The sequence below is a fragment of the Triturus cristatus genome, chromosome 10, assembly GCF_964204655.1.
Source record: "Triturus cristatus chromosome 10, aTriCri1.1, whole genome shotgun sequence".
Lineage (NCBI taxonomy): Eukaryota > Metazoa > Chordata > Amphibia > Caudata > Salamandridae > Triturus > Triturus cristatus.
Window position 1 is genome coordinate 560206996 of NC_140593.1, and position 22109 is coordinate 560229104.

General features: G+C 45.8%; 1 protein-coding gene across 1 annotated transcript in view; it reads right to left on the minus strand.

Annotated features, from left to right (window-relative positions):
• LOC146789732 (chymotrypsin-like elastase family member 1) overlaps positions 1-22109 on the minus strand; it is a 128894-nt gene that overhangs the window by 71955 nt on the left and 34830 nt on the right. The window contains exons 2-3 of the mRNA XM_085632061.1: positions 9903-10006; positions 9101-9210 (exon numbers count right to left, since the gene is read on the minus strand). Coding sequence (XP_085488187.1) covers positions 9101-9210; positions 9903-10006 — 214 coding nt within the window. The remainder of the gene's footprint in view (positions 1-9100; positions 9211-9902; positions 10007-22109) is intronic.

Here is a 22109-nt window from a genome sequence, read left to right on the forward strand (position 1 = left end):
ACCTACTTCTTTCTTTCTTTCTAAGTGTCCTCTACATATATTCGTAGATTTTAAAAGCATTTCTAATATCCACATTTTTCTCACTCTATTTCTTTTTCGCTACAAAGTTTTGCTTATTTTTTTAATTTTGTATGCTGATGCTCAAACACATGCAGCTTTGAGACCACAAGTCCAATTGCTTCTGAATGAGATCTTAGGCAAGTTTGGGAAATGAAGAGCTATCTAGCCAGTCATTAAGTCATTAAGCCCTTAGGGCAGACCATCTTGACCTGCAGCCTTGCCTGATGCCTGCATTTTATTGACTCCGTCACTTTTCGCTCAGGGATATCATTCTGTAGAAACACCTGTTTTGGCAAGGTTAAACCCAGGAGACTCACATCTGCTAACCAACTACCCAAACACTAGGGGCCACATGGACAAATGGTTCTAGTGGTCGAAAATGGAAAATCGGGCCAATTGCGACCACTAAATAGCCATGTACTAACCCTATTTTGGTAGTCGGCAACCAATTACCGGATAGCAAAATAGGGTTTGTGAGTTGCTATTAGGAAGGGGCGTGTTAAGGGCATCCTTTCCTAATAGCGAGTCGCAGGGTGGTGTATGAATGTATTGCGACTGGAATGGAATCACAAAACATTCGCAGTTTACCACCAACTTCAAGTTAGTGGTAACTCATTCGCAATTGGGAATGCCCAAGGTACCCCTTCCCCTTTTGAAAGTGTGTGCAAGCATTTTTTAAGAGCATTGCCTACTCTTAAAAAATGAAAAGAAAACGTTTCCTTTTTGTTTTTTAAATGGATCCCATTTTCCTTTAAAGAAAACGAGCTGCATTTCCCCAAAAAATTGCTTTATTGATAAACAAACCACAGAAATGGTGGTCTGCCTACCCACACAGGCTACCATCCCTGTGATTTTGGGCAGTCCCAATGGGTCCCAAATTGCGACCGGTCTCATTAATATTGATGAGGCAGGTCCACTTGCGACCCACTGGGAATCACACACAGTGCCAAACACACTGTTGTACATTGCATTTTGCGACTTCCTAATTGCGAGTAGCAAAAAGTCGTAATTAGGAACTTCCTAAATATAGCGATTGTCCATGTGGCCCCTGAGCTTATACTTTAACTAATTTCTAAGCTAAGAAAAAGGACTCAACAGAGTCTGTTATCTCTCCCTCTTACTTTGTCAATGTACCCCTTTGTTCTCTATGGATTGTCTTGATTATGCTGTTGGGTCTGTCCATCGTACTCTTTCAAGCCTAGATGGAAATTGGCATTTCTTCTTGTAAGGAAATGGCTTTTTTTGCATGTTTACCCCCACCTTTTTGGACTGATGCTGTTGGTTTTTCGATTCTGAGAGTGCACTGAGGCCTGCAAACCAGCCCGCAGTGCCAGTCTTCTAACCCTTTACCAAATTATGTGAATTGGATACACCCAATTGGCAAGTACTGGCTTACTTGTAAGTCCCTAGTATATGGTACCACATGTACCCAGGGCATGTAAGACAGAGTATTCACCTAGGGCTTTAACACTGCTTATGCAACCCTGCCTGTGACAGAGACAAAATGGACTCCAGTCTGCCACTGCACACTGACAGGGCAGTGTGCGACACTGCCAGTTCAACTTTGCTATTACACCTAAAGTCAAAGTTACCACTTCCCTTACTTATTATATGCAAGTCTCCCCTAAGGAAGGCCTATAGAGTCTTATGGCAGGGAACTGTACATTACTAAGTAATACATATGATTTTCTATATTTTTTAGCAGCAACACTTCCAAATTGTCGGTTTGCTGTGGAAAGGTTAGGAGCCCCATTGACTAACACCGGGTTACCAGCTGGCACCCATGACCAGCTAACTTCTGAATGGGACCACCTAATAAAGTCACGTAAGGTATCAAATTAATTGTGACATTAAACCTTACCTGATGCCCAGGCCAGTTGTAAAGTCACTATTAAAGTTAAGCAACTTTTAGAAAGTAGCCACTATGCACTTCAACTAGTCCAGTGGCCTCCCAAAGACACTGACACATAGACTTGTTTCCGACCACCTGGGGAGAAGTGTGAATGACTCCAGGGCCCGGGTGCAAAGGCAGTTGCCACAGAACGAGGTGCCACCTCCTCTTCCAGGATGGCCACTCAGGGTGTTAGCCCACAAGGCAGGCTTCAGAGATGAAGCTGCCTTTGAAGGGCCACTTGTGACTACATCCCTGAGAAGGATGCCTTTTGTTCCTGTAGACAATTTGGAGACAGAGCTAAGGGAGGGTAGCCGAGGTCCAGTGGTTTTACCGTGGGCGTGTGGCCCACTGGTAGCCACACCTCTAGGGTGGGTTACCCTGCTGCCAAGAACTGAGGGAGAGTCGTGCCATCTTGAAGAGGGCAAGAATCCGGCACTCTGGGGTAGCCAGATGCCACGCATCACACGAACTTTGTCACCTGAGAAGAGGGGACCCAGTATCCCATTAGCTAGTTAATGTGTGGTCCCCTCGGGGCACTTTCCTGGGATTAGTAGGGAACCTCTGGCACCCTGACCCTCAGTTCACATTGGAGATGAAGAGAGGGCCAAAGAAGGATTGCCCTGCTGCCCTTGAACCATGCAAAGAAATGCTGCACCATCAAGAGGACTGCACCTGCTGCACTGTTGGGCTAGTGAGACTGGGACTGTGTCTGAGGTTGCTGTCCCAGGAAAAGTTGATTTCCCAGCTTCATCAAGACCAGTTACTCAGAGGATTAGTCTGCTGATCTCCTGGAACCAGCTCCAGGACAAGAGCTGAAAGGGCCCAAATGCACAAGTTGGTAGCCACTGCAGATGTTGTACCACTATTAGTCACTGGGCACAACAAAGGATAAATCCAAAATAGTCAAAATCTGCTCCTGAGTCTGGCAGACCCTAGAGTGCTGTCCAATCTCGGATTCGATATTCACAAGGGACACTATGACCCACCAAAGAGTTTACATCCATCTGCTGTGCAGCGTGATTAATAGTGCAGCATTGGCTGTCCAACTACTGCAGAGGACTTTGAGGGACCCCCTCTCTGTGGCCAAAGTCACCCTACATCACCCGTGGTACGAAGAACCACCACTGAGACACCCCTTCCGACTGCGTCACAACCGAAGCATCCTTTTGATCATCTATGGCAGGGGTACTCACAAACTTTCTCTCGGGGGCCAAATTTACAGTGTGGTTTGTGGCTGAGGGCCGCACTGGTGGAGGCGGGGTCAGAGGGGGAGGGGCGGGGCTAAAGCAACAAAAAATTGTGACCATGAGGTTGAACACAGGTCCCTGCAGCAGACGCCTTCGTCCACTGTGCCACCAGACCCGGCATACTCACATCTCTCTCTCTCTCCCTCTCCCCCTCCCCCTTCCTCTTCCCTCCCCTCCCTCTCTCCGCCTCCCTCTCCTGTCTCCGTCTCCCTCCCTGTCTCCGTCTCCCTCCCTGTCTCCCTCCCTCTGTCTCCCTTCCTGTCTCCCTCCCTGTCTGTCTCCCTCCCGTCTCTCTCCCTCTATCTCCCTCCATCTTCCTCCCTCCCTCCCTCTCCCTCCCTTCCTCCATCTCCCTCCCTCTCCCAATCTCGTGTCCGCAAACACAGACTCTCTTATCTGATTTTATTTTTATTAGACACCTGTGATCTTTTCCTTTCAAACCCCTGTCAGTAGTGCTCTGCAGACATGTAAGTGATATGATTAAGGAACATAGTGAACTGTATAATCAGTCATAATCATCCGGGGTTTCAGTGACATGACACATGCACCGCAACCAGAGTAGCAACAGCAGCATCTGGCACTGACTGACAGCTATCTCGAGCAGTGTTAGGAGGAATATGCTGTGTTTCTACAAGCCTGCCTTGCTTCTAAATCCACCGGCACCCTGCACACCCCTCGCAAAACAGGGAAATACCCCAAAGACTCGAAATGGTGTCTGCATAAAGCAGACGATGTGAACGTGAAATCGAGCGCAGTTAACGGCGGCGTGTTCCAGGGTGACCAAGGGCGGTACACTCATAACATCCTGGGCTCCTCGCCCAGTTGACCGGGGGCGAGCGGTCCCTGTGACTACAATTGAATGGATGGACACGGAGACAAAGGCTGACCGAAGGAGGAGGGCTATAGTGAGCTATCAAACATAGGAATCTTGCTGGACTCCCCACCCTGGCCCTGATCAGAAGTTGCATGGTACTGGGATATCAGTAAACCCGCAGGTAACCTTACAGATACGCTTTAGTGATTTCACACTAGTAGCATGCAATTAGGAGTAGAACCCCACAAATGGGAAATTACCACACGGGACTGTATTTTCTGGTTGTGAAACCAAACAATTCACGATTTCATGGTGCTTTACCGCAGACATTTGCCACCTGCTCAAAGGAAGAAGTACATGCATTCACAGACCTGCGATGAGGCGGGGATTGGTGGTGGTGGGGGGGGGGGTGTACTCGAGGAAAGGGTAAAGTATTTTCTCAAGGGGGCTCACTCTTACCTCCCCTGTAAAGAAACGAGGGTGAGACTTAGCTGCTGCTGAAGCCGTGTGACTACAATTGAATGGATGGACACGGAGACAAAGGCTGACCGAAGCGCGGGCTTCGGCTCCAACGTACATCATCCAACCAGAGGGTTCCCTTTTCTCCACAGCTCATTGGAGAGACAGCCTGCAGCCTCCGGTTGAGTAGCCAATCGTTGCACACGCGGGCTATTTTCGAACGTGGGGCGGGAGCTTCAGCCAACCAGAGCAGCCCTCCGTCTTCGAGTGCATAATAGGGCTCTTGCCTGCAGAACTCCATTCTTCCTCGCTCGTACACCGGTACGATGTCTGAAAGGTCCGCGGGCCGCCAAGGAAGGCTTGCCGGGCCGCTGGCGGCCCGCGGGCCGTACTATGAGTAACCCTGATCTATGGCCTGTATCTCTGGCAAAGGCGACAAAACAAGTTGTTCCTGAGACTCCGAAAAGTGAGTTTAGCCGTCTGTTTCCCGATGGAGGCGTATTACCCCCCATTTGAAGTTATAGACACAGTCACATCTACAACTCGTAAGTGACCGAATTTGTTTAATTAGAAGAAGGGTGAGTGCACTACTTACCCCTAGCACGTACTGTCAACTCAACGTGTATTTCTTGGTCCTGAACAAAGCCCACAGACCCGCCGGGCAGAGACGGGCTGAAACATGTCGATCACTCACATATAGGTGCGATAGAACAGTAACTCTACTAGCATCGCACCACCACATATATTTTTTAACCTTTGACCCATCTACGACAGAATAAACACAAGGTCGGTAAATGTAGGCAATTTTAGCTTCACTGCACCTTTTCTCTAATCACTACTGTTAAATACAAGTTAGTCCTCCTCCAGGTGGAGGAAAGCATAACCTAAGACTCAATGATGATGCTTGTTACACGACCACTGCTGTGGAAAATCAAGATATACTGCACAAACGGTAAATCCGTGAATGAGGGTTTTTAACAATGTGGAACCCCGACCCTTGTAGTACACAGGACAAGTAATTCATTCTTCTTTGATTGTACTGTACTTGGCCTGGAATCCTGAATGAATCAGAACTTTTTTACCCCTCCCCATTGATTTTGAGACTGCATCCCTAGGCATCAGGACCACTCCATTTCCTTCTATGGTGACACCTTCCTGCACAAAAACACTCATTGATGCCATTTTCCTCTTTCTGAAAATGAAGATAAATAAAAGTGTTTATCCTTGTTTCGCCACTCCTACGCCTCCTCTGGGGAGGCATAGAATTCTCATTCATTCCCATGTTTACAAAACTTTGTAAATCTGGGAATGTGTCAGGTTCCATGGATGTTGCGTGGGAACACCCACAGCAAAACCCATGAAATGCCCTTTTCACGTGGAGTAATGCGTGAAAGGGGCCTATATTTACAAGTCCATGAAAAGTCACGCAGAGTGTTTTTACTTGGCTTTGTACATATGGCAGGCACACTGCGCTGCCGGAGCATCAACAAAAGAGACACTCTGGCGTCGAAATGGCCTTGTAAATGAGGCCCTCTGTTTTTAAGCTTCTTGAAGACAGCACAAGGAACAGAGGATAATCGTATACAACATTAAAAATCTCAGCGCTGATAGAATACATCTTTCAGAACTAAAAACAAAAGTCTGTCCCTACCTTCATTATGGAAAGCATGAATAGGGTTGGGTAGAGTACAACAATGTTAGATGAGAAAAACCACAAATACTTCTCATAGGGGGTGTGGGACCATAAATGGGCCTACTCCTGCTCCCACTCCTACTGGGTATGAGAGGTAGCTGGAATGAAAACTAGAGGTGCAGGCAGGTTCTGAGTGAACTCGCCTAGATTTTCGGGTCACCTGTTAGTCAGGCACTGGAGCCATTCTCAAGAAAGTTCAAGGTACTCATTGAAACGTTGAAAACAGTGTCACCTGTTTTATCCTTTTTAATTTCACTCCAAACCACATCATTATCCTTCAAACTATTCTAGAGGTGGGTGTCAACACTGGGGTTAAGGTCAACATGGGATTCGAGTAGCCGGTGACTCTGCAAGCCTTGATGAGGATGAGGGGAGTTTTGCTGCAGTAAGAGGAGAGACCAACAAGGAAAGAGGTGTTGCTTGAGTTATCCATGGAGAAGGCTCAAAAGGAGATATGGGCAGATTATATCTAGATTTGATAGGACTGAGCAACATCAGAAAGAGATCCATGTGGCATATGATTTCGTAGACAAGTTTCTGTATGATTTATACATAAAGACTCACATTTTAGAGATGTCAGCAACTGAGGCACTAGCTAAGACTGAAGCAAATGCACAGACTGTTGTAAAACTCCAAGACAATGAGTTGCTACTGCTAGAAAGATGCAGGCCCATGTAAAACCAGGGATGACATGACAATTTTCACATAAATATGATCCCTGAGGAAGCAGAAAGACTGGATATTAAAACATTTGTGGTAAAAGTGTTGACGAGCTCAACTCAAAGGATGTGTGTGAGGAATAAATGGCCAATGAGATTCAGAGAGTGCACAGAGACCCATTTATAGGAAATCTGGAAATCTAGGAAAGCTCGGAGTGTGTTTTTTGCCTTGAAATAGATTCCGGCAGAAGGTTTAAAATTCCTTAATTTGGTTGACCTTTCCAGAAAGCCAAGAGGATAGGAGGTATAAACTCAAAATGTGAATGGAGGCAGTAAGAACACCAGTGGCCAAAAATTAGGATTTATTGAGATGTTCATGATGATGTGGAGCAAGATTAAAATGGTTTCTAAAAGATGATGAGCTTAGAGTCAATCAGGCAGTGAATACCTGTGGGAGCAGATGTATTGATTTGTAGCACAACACAGAGTGCCAACCAAAGTTCCTGCACTGCGTTGCACAAGGAGAAGAAAGCAGCGCAGAGCTATATTTATTAAAAATTGCCTCCTGCTGCTGTCCTCTTCTGCACTGGTACACTAACAGGCTGCCTACTGCCAAACACAGCATTTGCAGCATGGTGCAGAGGTGTGTGCTTGATGTTTAACATAGGGTTTGTACTGGAAGCATATCCTTTGACTACAAAATCCTATGCTGAGACAGATTCTAATATATGACATGCATTGCATGCATGCTGTACGGTTGTCTAGAATAATATCAATGATCAAAATATTGTGTGGACAGAATATGGTGTCAAAATATCCAGGACCAAAATATTGAGAAGGTATATGCAAATAGATAAGTATAGATTTACTATTCTTCTCTCCCCATCTGCTTGCCTTGAAGATAGATTGTCAATGTACACATATATGGAGTTAAGTATAGGAAAGCTTTGCTGAAACATAGAAACTTACTTTCACAATATTTTGTCCTCGATACTCTTGACACGAAAGTTTGTATTTTGCACACAAGATATTTTTCTTCAATGTTTTGTTAAACACCTAGGGCCTCATTTATGAGGAAGTCACGCAGTGCGGCACAGCAAGTCACCTTACTGCGCTGCACTGCGTGACAGGGAAAGGGTAGGAATGCGCCGTATTTGAGGCAATACGGCGCATTCCTGTCCCCTCCCTTGTGCTGGCGCTCTTTTGGCAGCCTTTTTTTGTTTTTTTTGCATATTTTATATAGCGCGAACTCGACCGAGGGTATTGGAGCGCTTTACATTAGCACCTTATTTACATTACACATTCAGGCGCAGGGAGATTAAGTGATTTGCCCAGAATCAAAGGATGTGGACGCGACCTCGAGGCTCGAACTCTGGTTTCCAGCACCAAAGTCGGCAGTTTAAGTCGACGGACCACATCCTCTCCCTTAGTAACCTAAGTAACCTTAGTAGCCTAGTAACCAATGAAGGCACCCGTGCACCATGGTGCATGGGTGCCTGTGTCGCAGGATTATTTTTGTGCAGCCAGGGGCAGCTTTCTGCACTAAACCAATCCTGGGAGGCATATTAGAAAGAGGAACAAAAGAGAAGAAATATAGATGTTTCTCTTTGTCACACTCTCCTGGGAAGGTTTAATTTTTTGCCGCATTCCCAGGTTTACGAGTTCCTGTAAATCTGGGGATGTGTCAAAATCCATAGGAGTTGTGTGGGAACACGCTCGCGATGTCCATGGAACGCCTACCGAGGGCTGAGTAACGCAACGCAGCAATTTGCGATGCATTGCGTTACCCAGGTTTTTTAAGCCACTCAGAGCCACGCAAAGTGGCTTTGCGTGGCTTCAAAAATCTGACTTAGAGGTTTGCGTCACGCATGTACCATGAGGCGTGGTGCAAACTGCAAGCCTCTCATAAATGAGGCACCCACTGTTCAGTCCAGCAGACAATGCAATGTGTGAAAGATCTGGAGGAAAAAAATCCAAGTTAGTGCATGCTTCAAGGAGGCCTAATTTTTTTATTCAAAGCCCGGTCTGATTATGTTGGTAGATTGGACCTTGCGTCAAAAACTAGGGTGTTTGTGGTGAATTGCCCATCTCAGGGCCATAGTGCACCCCCTCCCCTTGTCCGACGCATAGTGAAGCAAAGCAGCAGGCAGCACTATTTGCGGTTAGAAAATGACACTTTTACAGCAAAAAATACTTTTGCGATGGAAACACATCTTAGCAACATAAATCTGCAGCAACAGGCGCAAAGAACGTTTTCAAAAATCGATTACTTACAAGCCAACACAGTGGGCAGCGGACAGGACCCAGCTTGCACTAATGAGTGATCCACCACACATGTGAGACCAGTAATCGGGGTCACTATAGTGGGCTGTTTGGAGCGAGACCTGTATGCAAAGATATAACATGTTTTGAAACACAAAGAAATGTTGCACAACAGCCACTTGTCAACTTAACAGAATAAATGAGCCCATGTCGAAACCAGAAATCAATATATCATGCGATATGTTTACAATAATCTGTCCTACAGGGAACGCCTTGCTACTTGTATCACTATGTGGTAACTTAATTTACAGAGCTTCATTTGTATATTCTCTCACTATCACACTGGGGAATAGATGTAGCCTAACGGCCAGCGCGGCTAAGCCCAGTTCGAGGCCGGCCTTGGCTCAACAGCTAATTTTATTGAGCAAATTACTTAATGTTCCAGTGCATTAAAAAAAACTGAAATATGTAATGCAATCATGTAAAGCGCTCTGATGCCCTTGGGCCAAATTTGAGCTCTATGAAAAGACCCAAGGAAGGAAGCAGTCGACCTAGATCATCGCATGATGGCCCTCCTCAGCCAAACGGAGGGCACATTATGATATCCTGTTTAGATATTTCACAGGTAAACATCAGCCCACCCCTCTCATGCCTTGCATGGGCCTCAGGTATGGTTCCTGCCAACCAGACCTTGAGCAGCCATAAACCAATGCTTAGATGCCTTAAAGACAGAACTCAGCGACCTTATGCACCCGGAGACAATAACAAAATGGCCACCAACACACTTCCTTCAAAATACTTCCAGTGTGCTTACCTGCCATTTATAACTGTTCCTTACAGCTTCATTTCCGCCAATCACACGGTCCGCTTGGATGTCATTGTGGACGTCATGGTTGAGAACGTGCCCGGAAATAAGGGCTGTTGTGAAGGATAATACAGGAGATTAACATCTGTCTAGTTTTATTTCGAGACATGTCAGAAAACCTGTCTGACTGTTAGGTGGGGATGGTAACTAGACATTGTCAGATAAATGATCCTTACCTAGAATTCTGTATGTATTTACTTTATGTTAAATAGCCATGTTTTAGTTATAATTTAGACAAATCATGTAAACCCACTCAGCCGTATGTTTATAGTTTACATGTGGAGCATGTGGAGCAACCGAATGGGAGAGTTGAGCTTCTCGTGACCTCTGGGCTATGATAAACACCGACAAAAAGATACCCACTGGCAGCAGAGGGCCTTCTGCACACCTGAGATACCACCTGGAGCGTCTCTCACTATAGCTACCGACAGGGCTTTAAGTGTGATGAAAAAACTGGGGGGGTCTCTCAAAGGGGTGTGGCCAATGTAATTAAGGGCGTGGCTTAAAAACCAATAAGCCACAAATCTGTGCTTAGCATAGAATTTTGCTGTTTCTGTCATTGCATCCAGATATGAAACAACAAGTAACTTCATACCTAGAACAAGTCACAAATATTGGCTTTGTCAATGGTTGTTAGTTGCATAAGATAAATAAGCAGCAATTATAGCTTGTATATAATATTGAAAAAGCTGCGAGTTAAAGCCCTGGTGACACCACGACAATGTTGCTGCTCCTGAGTTTCAAAAAGAGAAGGGAAATCCTGAGAGAAAATGACTCTCTTTAAAGGATTTCCTTTCCCCTACAATGATCACCTGGTATGAGGTCATGCCGTAACTAGTGAGAAGTGAGCAGTGTGAGGACACACAGATCGATGTGCCTGCTGTCACTGCAGTTAAAAATAAAATGTACCGCCTGTGCCTGGGCACAAAACAGAGCCCGATAGAAACCCGTTTCGAGGCCCCCTTTAAAAAACTGCCGGTGCTCAGCACCGGTGAGACCCGGTTCACTTGAAGCCCTGGCTACTGAGACTGTGATTGGTTGTCAATCCGCTCCCTCGCTTGTAAAGGCCCACATGAATATCTGAGTCTTACACCCAGGACGGCCGCTTTCTGAAGACGAGAAGATCTGTTGTCAAAAGGGAGCAAGATCACGGATCTCGTGGAACAACAGCTTGGACCAACGTTTTTAAATAATATTTTTATTCTTAGACTTTAAAATGGCTAAGGAGTAAAACAACACAGTTTACAGTTCAATCAATGAATCATCAAGTACAGCTTTGCGTTCTCAAAAACACAGAGATGAGGACTCGGGTAGCTTTATTAGGTCTACATCGCAGAAATCCATTCAGGTTGTCTTCTAACTTGGAGTCCATTTATGTAACCAATGTTCACATTTTGTAAACCAATAGCCATTCACTCAAACCCATAAGCCAAAAAAAATCATAAACAGAGCTTCTAGCCAGCACTCAATGGATTGCAGTACACCTTTTGGCAAGTAAAGGATTTAGGGCTTTTACACACAATATCATATATATTTTAATCCAGACGAGTTGAATACCAAGCACATACTGCTTAATATCTAATCAAGCATACTGCCCATGAAACGTTCTACTGTTGTTCCACCAGACATTACCAAAAAATGCACAAATTGCACGTTAAAATCTTATGTAGAAAATTTCCTTCATCAGTTCCATATCTTGGGCAGCTTCCTGAGACAACAGGGACGATTTTATGCAAGATGATGAGTGCAGGGTAAAACCTCTGAAGATATTTCAAGTGTATTTCATTATCTTAGATCATAATTTAATGTGTAGCAGAAAGATTTTTGCCAAGGAGACAATATCTTTGCCTGTAGAGAAACAAAAACATTAAATACGATGCTGCACATTTGCATCACATTTTTTAAGGCAGAAATTTGCATTTGCAAATGGTATGTATTTGAATACTACCGGACATTTTTGACTTGCATTGATTTCCAGATATCTAGAATCTTTTGTGAATCCCTGAAAAGTAATACATTTGTCTTTGATCTATAACTAATCTTATAGTTACAAATATTTGAGTTTTTCTGCCCTTTGTAAATTGAGCTGGGTGTGAATTACAGCAGGTTAACGAAAGTAGGAGTGGTGTAGAACAGCAGGAGAAGGTCAGTGGTCAGTTTCACTTCAATGGAACAGAAGAAAAGGGTCAGTGGAAGAACTGAGATTATGAAAGAGGTTGAAGAGTGGGGCTCAAACCAACTGGAGGTGGACAAGTGAATGGGTGAAAAGTGGCTGAGAAGAAGGGTGAGAAAAATGTGCATGATGTAACAACACAAGCTAAAACATCACTAGACCTTTTCTGACTGAAGAGAAGGGGGTACAACATTCAAAAGAATTATGGGCAAAATGTAAAAAGCCATGTATCAGTCGCAACGCCTGTAGTTCACTAAATCATAGGATTTGTGACTTCTATATGGCTTTTTTTAATGTACTAAACCCATTTTGTGAGGCAATAAGTGCTTATCAAATTTCAAAATTGGTTTTGAAATGTAAGTCAGTAACATTTTATAGAGCGTGCAATTTTCAGGGCATCTTGGCCCTGGTGTTCCTGAAACAAGGTATAATACTCATTTAACACCAAGGCAGTATGTGGGAACATTAACATTAGTTTACCAAGGGATTTTCAGTCCTACTGTAGTAACTATGCCTAGCTTATTGCCACCACAGTGCACAATCATAAGGTCTGTATGTTGGCAAACCACAATGCTTTCAACCAAAGGCAACAATGGATGATGCTTTTACCTTCTTTCGGCAACCCAGGTAATGTCTAGATTAGATAAATCTAGGTCCATGTCAATGCCACTCTTTCTAGAACTCTCCCTGGCCCAAAACACAAAACTATGGCCCACAATTCAGCTTTAGACTATTTTGGAGCCAAGCATAGTAGCACACAGGAAAAGGCTGCAGCAGAATAAGGCAGTTTTGAAGATGAAAGGCAGCTACAATGGAGGACAGCAAGTAAAATATAAAATAATATATTTAATTGAATGGTGGAGATGTGCAGTGAACTAAAATTAGGTAGTGACTTTAAGGAAAAAGTAACTAACTCTGTGATTGGCTTTGGAAAAATGAAAAATAAGTTGTGTTGTTTGGGATAGGCTTGGAATTGCTAACATATTTTATAACCAATAACAGTGGTTCCTGAGGACAAATGTAAGCAATACATAGTACTGAAATGCGCAATGGCAATAAATAGGGGTAAGGAGGATGTCTAAATGAAAAGCAAGACCATATACAACGTGATACTAGTAAGTTCAGAATGTTTATCTACATAAATCTTCACAGTTATATTCAAAATAAGTGTGTAGTGTCCCCAAGTGAACATGGAACTAATAAAACAGTGCATGATATTTTGAAACATAGAAAAAAGATTCCATAATAACAGAGTCAACCATTAATTTAGTACCGGATAAATTCAGTCTTCTAATGCGTTAATAGAGACTAGTAAATGGTTTGCTTTCAGTATTTTCAACGGCGTTTCAACCCGGTTAGCAGTAGGGGGTCTCTTCAGGACCTATCAATGTAGGGATATCTGTAATAGGCAGTCCAAGTGACAATGGTGCACCCCAAAGGAAGTGAAGGTAAAGGAAGGGTACTCACATGGGACCCCAGCTGGGAACCCGGGGGCATATCATCAAGGGCTTTATCTCCGCTTTTCTGGCTTTAAAAGCCAGAAAAGCAGAGCTAAAACCAACGCCCTATCAGCAAGAGGGTGCTAACATGCGTATTCGCATGTTAGCACCCTTTTACACTACACCTACCTTTGTATCTCTAATGAGATGCAAAGTGGGCGTTCCTGACATACACTACATGTCAGGAGAGCAATAACGCGTCTTTGCGCTATCAGCAAGGATGCCCTTGCATTTTAGCAGACGTTAGCTTTTGGAGAAAACTGTTGTTTTCTCCAAAAACTAACGTCTGATAAAATCCTGACTAAGCCACCCCTAATATTGGGGGTGGATTATGCTTATACGACCACAGGGTCGTATCAGCAAGGTTATCGCCCTTTCGCAGGGAACATCGCTGGGAAACCAGTGATGTTCCCTGCAAAACGACGATAACATCACTATCTCTGGAATTTTTATCGCCCTGGAGCAGCGCGTTGATGATAACGCGCTACCAGGATGATAAAAAGCAGAGATAGCCAGCGATGAGAAAATTATCGCTAAGCACGGCCAGCGATAATTATCGCTGGCCATTGCTGATATGGTCCTTAGTGAGGGGAAGGGCAGCCTAGAAGTGTGCTAAGTATGATGACTAGCATAAGTTTCCATATAACACGGCAGGATTTCTAAGGGGAGACGGACTCGTGCGGCTCTCTTCCCTGACGCGTAGCGGCTGCACGCGTCGCAGGTGTAATTCTGAGGTCACTGTTGCTGCAGCACGAAACACGGTAAAACGACACACACTGTCGTGTTCTCTCATGTTCAAACAATTATCCACTATACGAACTGCCGATATGGTTATATAGATACTCAAATATTTAAATTCCCTCGTCTCCCATTTCAGGGGACAACCTGAGTACCTCTGTTGTACCCAGTCAGTCATGGAAAGGCAATGTATTTGCTCCAATTGATACAAATCCCATCATACGTACCAAACACCTCTAGAATTCGCAGGAATCTTGGAGCCTATCTCCCCGGGTTTGCCAGGTATAGAAGTTTGCTGTCTGCATATAGCAAAATCACATCCTCCCAGTCTGGGTCCCATTTCAGGCCACGGATCAGTGCACCCGACCCCATTATCCACGCCACCAGGTGGCTCTATGGGCAGAGAGAACAGGAAGGGAGACAAGGGGCACCCCTGCCATGTGCCCCTCCACAGTCTGAATTTCCTCAATATCGTGCCATTGAAACTGGCTTGGGACAGTGGGTCTCTATATGGTAGAATATAGTAGACAAACCCAGGCCAGATCAATTTTCTTTTAAGGTCGAGCTCTGTATGATTGCAAAATACATATTGGGCTTTTACAAAAAACATACACAGGCTTAGAAACCACCCATTCCATACCATTGGGTAACTTTCCTGTCACTCTCATTCACCTGATTCTTAAGCGTATTTCATCTTGTCAATCTTGGCTTCTATACTTCCATTGCTTGTTTTTCAAACACTACAATTTATTTTTTGGGTTAAACACTCCGCAAGAGTGCATGTATTTTCCAGATCTCTGCCTTGTATACTTGTCTCACCTTGCACTCTGTGAGGCTCTGTGTCTCTTGTGTGCTTCTCCCCCCATGTTGTACTTGCTATCATATCCTCCACAGATTTGATTTATTGCCCATGTGCTTCTCCACAACCCACTCCACATTGCTCCCTAGCCCATTGTTTCTCTTCCCCATCCTGCCTTCTGTGTTTCTTCTGTCCCCTCAGCCCATGCCTTCCTTCCCTGTTGCCCGTCGCTTCTCCTCCACAGCCCCAATGTTGTTCCCCCCACCTGCGCCCTCCTTCTTTGCTGCCTCTCCTTTGCATCCCCTATGTTGCTTCCCCTACCCACCCTCTCCATGTTGCTGCCCCACCACCTGTGCTTCATTAAAGAAAATCTCGTTTGCACATTTTTTTTTATTTGCTGATCTAAATCAGGCACGCCAGTTGGTTCACCGCAGACCTCCAGACCTCCAAGCAACACTGCCAGAAACTGGAGAAGAAATGGCGCCAGGAACAGACACCGGTGAACCAAACAGCCCACAGGAACGCCATGCGACAACATCATCACCTCATCAGAGCCGCCAAAAGGTCCACTTTGAAGGACCGCCTCGACAACAACGCACACAACAGCAAAGAGCTCTTCAACATTGTGAAAGAACTCTCCAACCCCAGCTCCAACACCAACGAAATCCCACCATCGCAAGACCTGTGCGACTCCCGGTCCACCTTCTTCCATCGCAAGATCACTGACATCCATGACAGCTTCGACAACCAGACCACCAAGGCAACCAACAACAACACCTCGGATACCACCCACAGCAACCCCCTGCTCACCTGGACCAACATCAACGACGACGACACCATCAAAATCATGAGCACCATCCACTCCGGCTCCCCGTCGGACCATTACCCTCACCACATCTACAACAAAGCCAGCACCACCATCGCACCCCACCTCCGCAAGGCTATCAACCTCTCCTTCAAGATCGGGACCTTCCCGGAGAGCTAGAAGCAAGCCAAAATCAACACCTTGCTCAAGAAACCCAAGGCAGACCCGAGGGAGCTCAAGAATTTCCGGCCCATCTCCCTGCTCTTGTTCCCGGAGAAGGTCATCGAAAAGGCCATCAACAAACAGCTGACCCGCTACCTCGAGGAGAACAACATCCTGGACCCGTCCCAGTCCGGGTTCCGCAGCAACTATAGCACCGAAACGGCCCTCATCGCCGCAACCGATGACATCAGGGCCCTGCTGGACAACAGCGAGACAGCGGCCCTCATCCTCCTGGAACTCTCAGCCGCTTTCGACACGGTCTGCCACCACACCCTACACACTCGCCTCCACTACGCAGGAATCCGCGGAACAGCGCTGGACTGGACCTCCTCCTTTCTCTCCAACAGAAAACAGAGCGTCCAACTCCCCCCCTTTCGATCCAAAGCCTCCAAGATCATCTGCGGCGTACCCCAAGGATCATCCCTCAGCCCGACCCTGTTCAACATCTACATGGCCGGCTCGCTCGCGTCGCCAAACTGCATGACCTCAACATCATCTCCTACGCCGACGACACACAGCTGATCCTCTCCCTCACCAAAGACCCTGGCACCGCCAAGACCAACCTCCACGAAGGAATGACAGCCGTCACAGAATGGATGAAGAACAGCCGTCTAAAACTGAACTCAGACAAGACGGAGGTCCTCATCCTCGGCTCCACCCCCTCAGCCTGGGACGACTCCTGGTGGCCTACTGCCCTGGGTGCAGCCCCTACACCCACTGACCACGCACGCAACCTGGGTTTCATCCTCGACTCAACTCTCTCCATGACCAAGCAAGTCAACGCCATCTCATTCTCATGCTTCAACACCCTCCGCAAGCTCCGAAAGATATACAGGGGGATCCCCACAGACACGAGAAGAACGGTCACCCAGGCCCTCGTCAGCAGAAGGTTGAACTATGGAAACGCCCTCTACACGGGAGCCCTGGCCAAACTACTGAAACAACTGCAACGCATACAGAACGCCTCGGCACGCCTGATCCTCAACATCCCTCAACACAGCCACATCACCCCCCACCTGAAAGACCTGCACTGGCTTCCCGTCAACAAGAGGATCACCTTCAAGCTCCTCACCCATGCACACAAGGCACTCCACAACACCGGACCAACATACCTCAACAGACGGCTCACCTTCTACACCCCGAGTCGCCAGCTCCGCTCCGCCGACCTTGCCCTCGCCACCGTCCCCCGCATCTGAAGAACGACCACCGGTGGCAGGTTGTTCTCCTACCTCGCCGCCAAGTCCTGGAACGCCCTCCCCACCCTCCTACGGCAGACCGAAGACCTTCTGACCTTCAGGAGGCTACTCAAGACCTGGCTGTTCGAGCAGTAGCAGCCCCTCCCCCAGCACCTTGAGACCCTCACGGGTGAGTAGCGCGCTCTATAAATGCCTTGACTGATTGATTGATTAACTCAGATCAGTAATTAAAAAGAAAAAAACAGTTGAGCCATTATGTACACAATGACTGTGGTGACGTCATAGTCTATTTTTCTTATTTAACAATGCTGCACAGTTTCGGAAATGCTGTAAAGCACTGTTAAACAACAGTGACAAAGCCAATGGGTCTCAAAGGCCAGACATATTGGCTTTTCCAATGCTTGTTAAAATATGCATCCTGTTTAGTGCTTCTTGGCTCCCAAACTTTACCCAAGCCTTTACATGTCTATGCCTAATAACCCACAATCTTGAACCCTTGTGGTATATACTTTTTCAGAGAGATAGAAGTGAACAGGGGGATTACAAGGGGTCAGCAGCCGGGCTGTGTCACCTGCCCCACTCTTTTCAGGGCCTCGTGCTGCCACAGCTACATTTAAAAGAAGGCTTGGCCTGCTTTTGTGATATATTCCTGATAAGTTAGGTATGCCAGCTGCCAATAGATAGACCCATACACTGGTTCTGCCTTAAAATATGTCCAAGGACATTGTTGTCCTTTTGAATGAAGTCCTTGTGCACCAGAGAGGGGCCCAAACTGCAAGGGCCCTTCATTAAGGTGGAGACCCAGGCCCCGCAAAAGTGTCTGTTAGGCCAGGAAGAGAATTTGATATTTTGTGAGATTTCATGCTATGTTCTGCTTACTATTCTACCAAGTATCTGCTGAGGGAGGTCTGGCACTCAGCAAGAGGTTCATATAAGTGAGCATAGATTTAAACTTTTTCTAATTCCTAATGGACAGTGGCAGCTGCAACTGAATGGGGTAGTGGGGTGGGGCAAGGGGTGTCGGGGTGTTAGAGGAATGAATAAAAAATATCACTTACCTGGGTATTTTTCGCCACGTCGCCGCCTCTCCTCGTCTCGTCTCCTCGCACACAGGCTCACCCAAGCCAATCACAAGGCTGCAATGAAGTCTTGAGATTGGTCTGAGCACCGTGGTTTGATACTCAGATGGGAAATATGTGCCTGTGCATGTTCCCCACCAGGCTGTGCATTACAGCCTGGTGGGGAACATGCAAAGTGCGCATGACTTAGCCGGCCGAACAGTCATGCACAATCAAGTGCTCACAACTCCTCTCCCTGCTCTGCACAGCCAAGCCCTGAGAACTGAGCAAATATGGAAAAATAAAATGATCATACCAATGCATTATTATAATCTTATTATTATTTTTTTAAAGTGGGGCGACGCTTGTGGGGCGACACTCCTGTGCCTTAGTGGAGGGGCTTCCACTGATAATAGATATATGTCACTAACTGACAGGGAGACAAAATTGCATTTCATCTTGAGCCCGTCACAATATAAAGGGCCTCATTTACAAGGAAGTAATGCTGCACGGTGCCGCAAGCCATTTGGCTGCGCTGAGTTAATTCCGCAAATGCAAAAACAACAGTTGATTTACAGAATGCAGAACAATGTCATACATTACCCCCCTGTACAGAGATCTGGGCCTAAATCCATTGTTTATTTGCTCACCATGCCATTCCAGTTTGAACCCAGCCATATACAAATCAGTCTTGACCCTGTGCCTCATGGGAACAGTCCAGCCCGAACTGCCAAGCCAGGCCCTCCCTGGACTGGAAACAAGCATCCTAGGACCGGTTTCTGGGTTTCACCCCTCTTCAGCCAGGTTAGCTTGATTCCAGTGGCATGGAGAGCACGGGACCCACATCTAGGCATACCCGTCCCACTCGGGGTGACAAATGCAAAAACAACAGTTGATGGACAGAATGCAGAACAATGTCATACATTCACCCCAGTACAGAGAGTTAATTCCACAGCGTCATATCTACAATGATGTGACGGATCCCTTTGCTCTCCCTTGTGCTTTCCCTTGTGCTGGTGTGCAATTTGCTGCCATGCGCCGACGCAGGCACCCTTGTACTTAAGTGCAAGGGTGCCTGCATTGAGGAGAATGATTGTTTATGTGCAGGAAGGTGTCCCTTTCTGCATGTAAACATTCTGAAATGGCATTTTGAAACTTCTATGTGTGCTGCTTAATGCAGCACACATAGAAGTTGAAAAACGTCTTTTTTTAATGATTGTTTATGTGCAGGAAGGGACACCTTCCTGCACATAAACAATCACAAGTGGTGATTTCCTCGTTCTATGTGTGATGCAGAATGCAGACGCATAGAAAGAGGAAAAAACGAGGAGAAATGAAAACATTTTTCCTTGTTGCACCTCCCTACACCTCCCCTGGGAAGGCGTGGAATTCTGATGCATCTCCAGGTTTACCATTTCTCGTAAATCTGGAAATGTGTCAGAAGCCATGGGTGTTGCATGGGAACACCCACAGCAACATCCATGGCACACCCCTTTCACGCAAAGATTTGCGTGTAAAGGGGCCATATTTACAAAGCCATGAAAAGCCACGCACAGTGGCTTTAAATGTCCTTGTAAATATGGGGCAGCAGGCTGCGCCGCCAGTGCGTCACAATAAGTGATGCACTGGCAGTGCAAGTGGCTTGTAAATAAGCCCCAAATTGTTTATCACCTGTGAGCTCCACAGAACACGTTTGATATCACCACACTATAGATTGTTCGAATACATATGAGGATCCACAGACTTGTCACATGAATTATATATATTTTTTTAAGTAATGATCCAGTTCTGGGTCTGCATGAACCACTCAGCTAGTGTGCTTATGATTTTTAAGGCACTGCACTCCTTTGTGATAGTAACACACTTATAGTAATTTCTTTCTAATCTTTTTTCTTATTGCATGAGTGTTTTGACGTCAGAAAACGCTTACAATAAGGACATAACGTGACTACTTGCTTGCAGTCATCTATTGTACGTAAAAAGTGATGTCAGTGTTCCCTGTCCTGCACAGATGGTCCCCTTCTTTCCTCAGAAACTGTGGAAGAAGTCAGTGGTGATGGAACAATTTTCAGAGTGTGGGTGCTGCCATTAATGTTATGTTGCTGACGTCATAAGGATTGTGAAAAATTCAAGTGTCATGCAAAGAACAAGTGCAGTAAATGTGGCACACCCATTCATCACTAAAGTGGTAAGGGTGTGGTATGTAGCTGTTGGCGTATTTTGGCACATTAGTGTGGTAGTCCACTATCAGTTTACAGACAGCATGTCTTTCTGTTGCAATCAGCACTAAAGTTGGAAAGACATGCAATTTTATTATTAAAAATGATATAGCGCACAAATGATAGAGGGCCTCATTTACAATATTTTGGCGCAGCAAGCCTTCCTGTGGCACTGCTGTGTGTCAAATAAAAAGGACAGGAATCCATGGTATCTACAAAATACAGCGCATTCCTGTTCTTTTACCCTGCACTGGTGCACAATTAGCAGCCTTGCGCCAATGCAGGCACCTTTGCGCCATGGTGCAAGGGTGTCTGCGTTGTAGGGATGATTGTTTTTGTGCAGGAAGGGACACCTTCCTGCACAAAAACAATCACAAGAGGTGTTTTCATCCTTTTATGTGTGCTGCAGAATGCAGCACACATAGAAAAAGGAAAAAAGAGGAGAAATAAAGATATTTATCCTCATTGTGCCTCCCTTATACCTGTCCTGGGGAGGCGTAGGAATCTGACCTATTCCCAGATTTATAAAAACTTATAAATATGGGAATGTATCAGGTTCCATGGATGCTGCGTGGGAACACCCACAGCAACATCCATGGAACACCCCATTCGTGTAGAGTAATGCATGAAAGGGGCCATATTTACAAGACCATGAAAAGCAACGCAGGGTGGCTTTATATGGCATTGTGAATATGGACAGGCACACTGCGCTGCTGGTGCATCAAAAAAAGTGATGCACTGTTGGTGCAGTGGGCTTGTAAATAATCTCCAATGTGTGCAAATCGGGTTTCAACAAATTATTATGCTTTGCACATCACAAAGTGAAGAGTCTTGATTTTTGTTGACCTTACCAAATCTTCATTTCCATCACACTTCATAATTACCAAAATTGTGCGTCATTTTGTACTTTACTAATCGCTAATATATTTTGAAATCTGTATAGTTAATTTGCAGGTATTTAACTTTGTTGTGTGTTACATCCCACAGCCTTTCTTTCACTCCCTGTACCCCAGCAAGATTGTCACCTAGGCCATTTTTTGCAGTCAGAGAAAGAAAAGTAAACACCAGTTTCTTTGTTAAAAGAATAAGCTGCAATTTTTGCCAAAAACAAAGCCTGACATTTGACCTGTGTTTTTATAACACAGCAAATGGGAAAAGATAAACACCAAATTTATTTAAAGGCATCTCTATTGCTCATTCACCTTCTGAACTCCTGCGCCGTAGCGCTGGGGTTACGGTGCGTACCTACGGGGCTGGGGGTACGGCGCGTACATACGGGGGGCTGGGGGTACGGCGCGTACATACGGGGGAGCTGGGGGTATGGCGCGTACATACGGGACTGGGGGTATGGCGCGTACATACGGGGGGCTGGGGGTACGGCGCGTACATACAGGGGGGAGCTGGGTGTATGGCACGTACATACGGGGGGAGCTGAGGGTACGGCGCG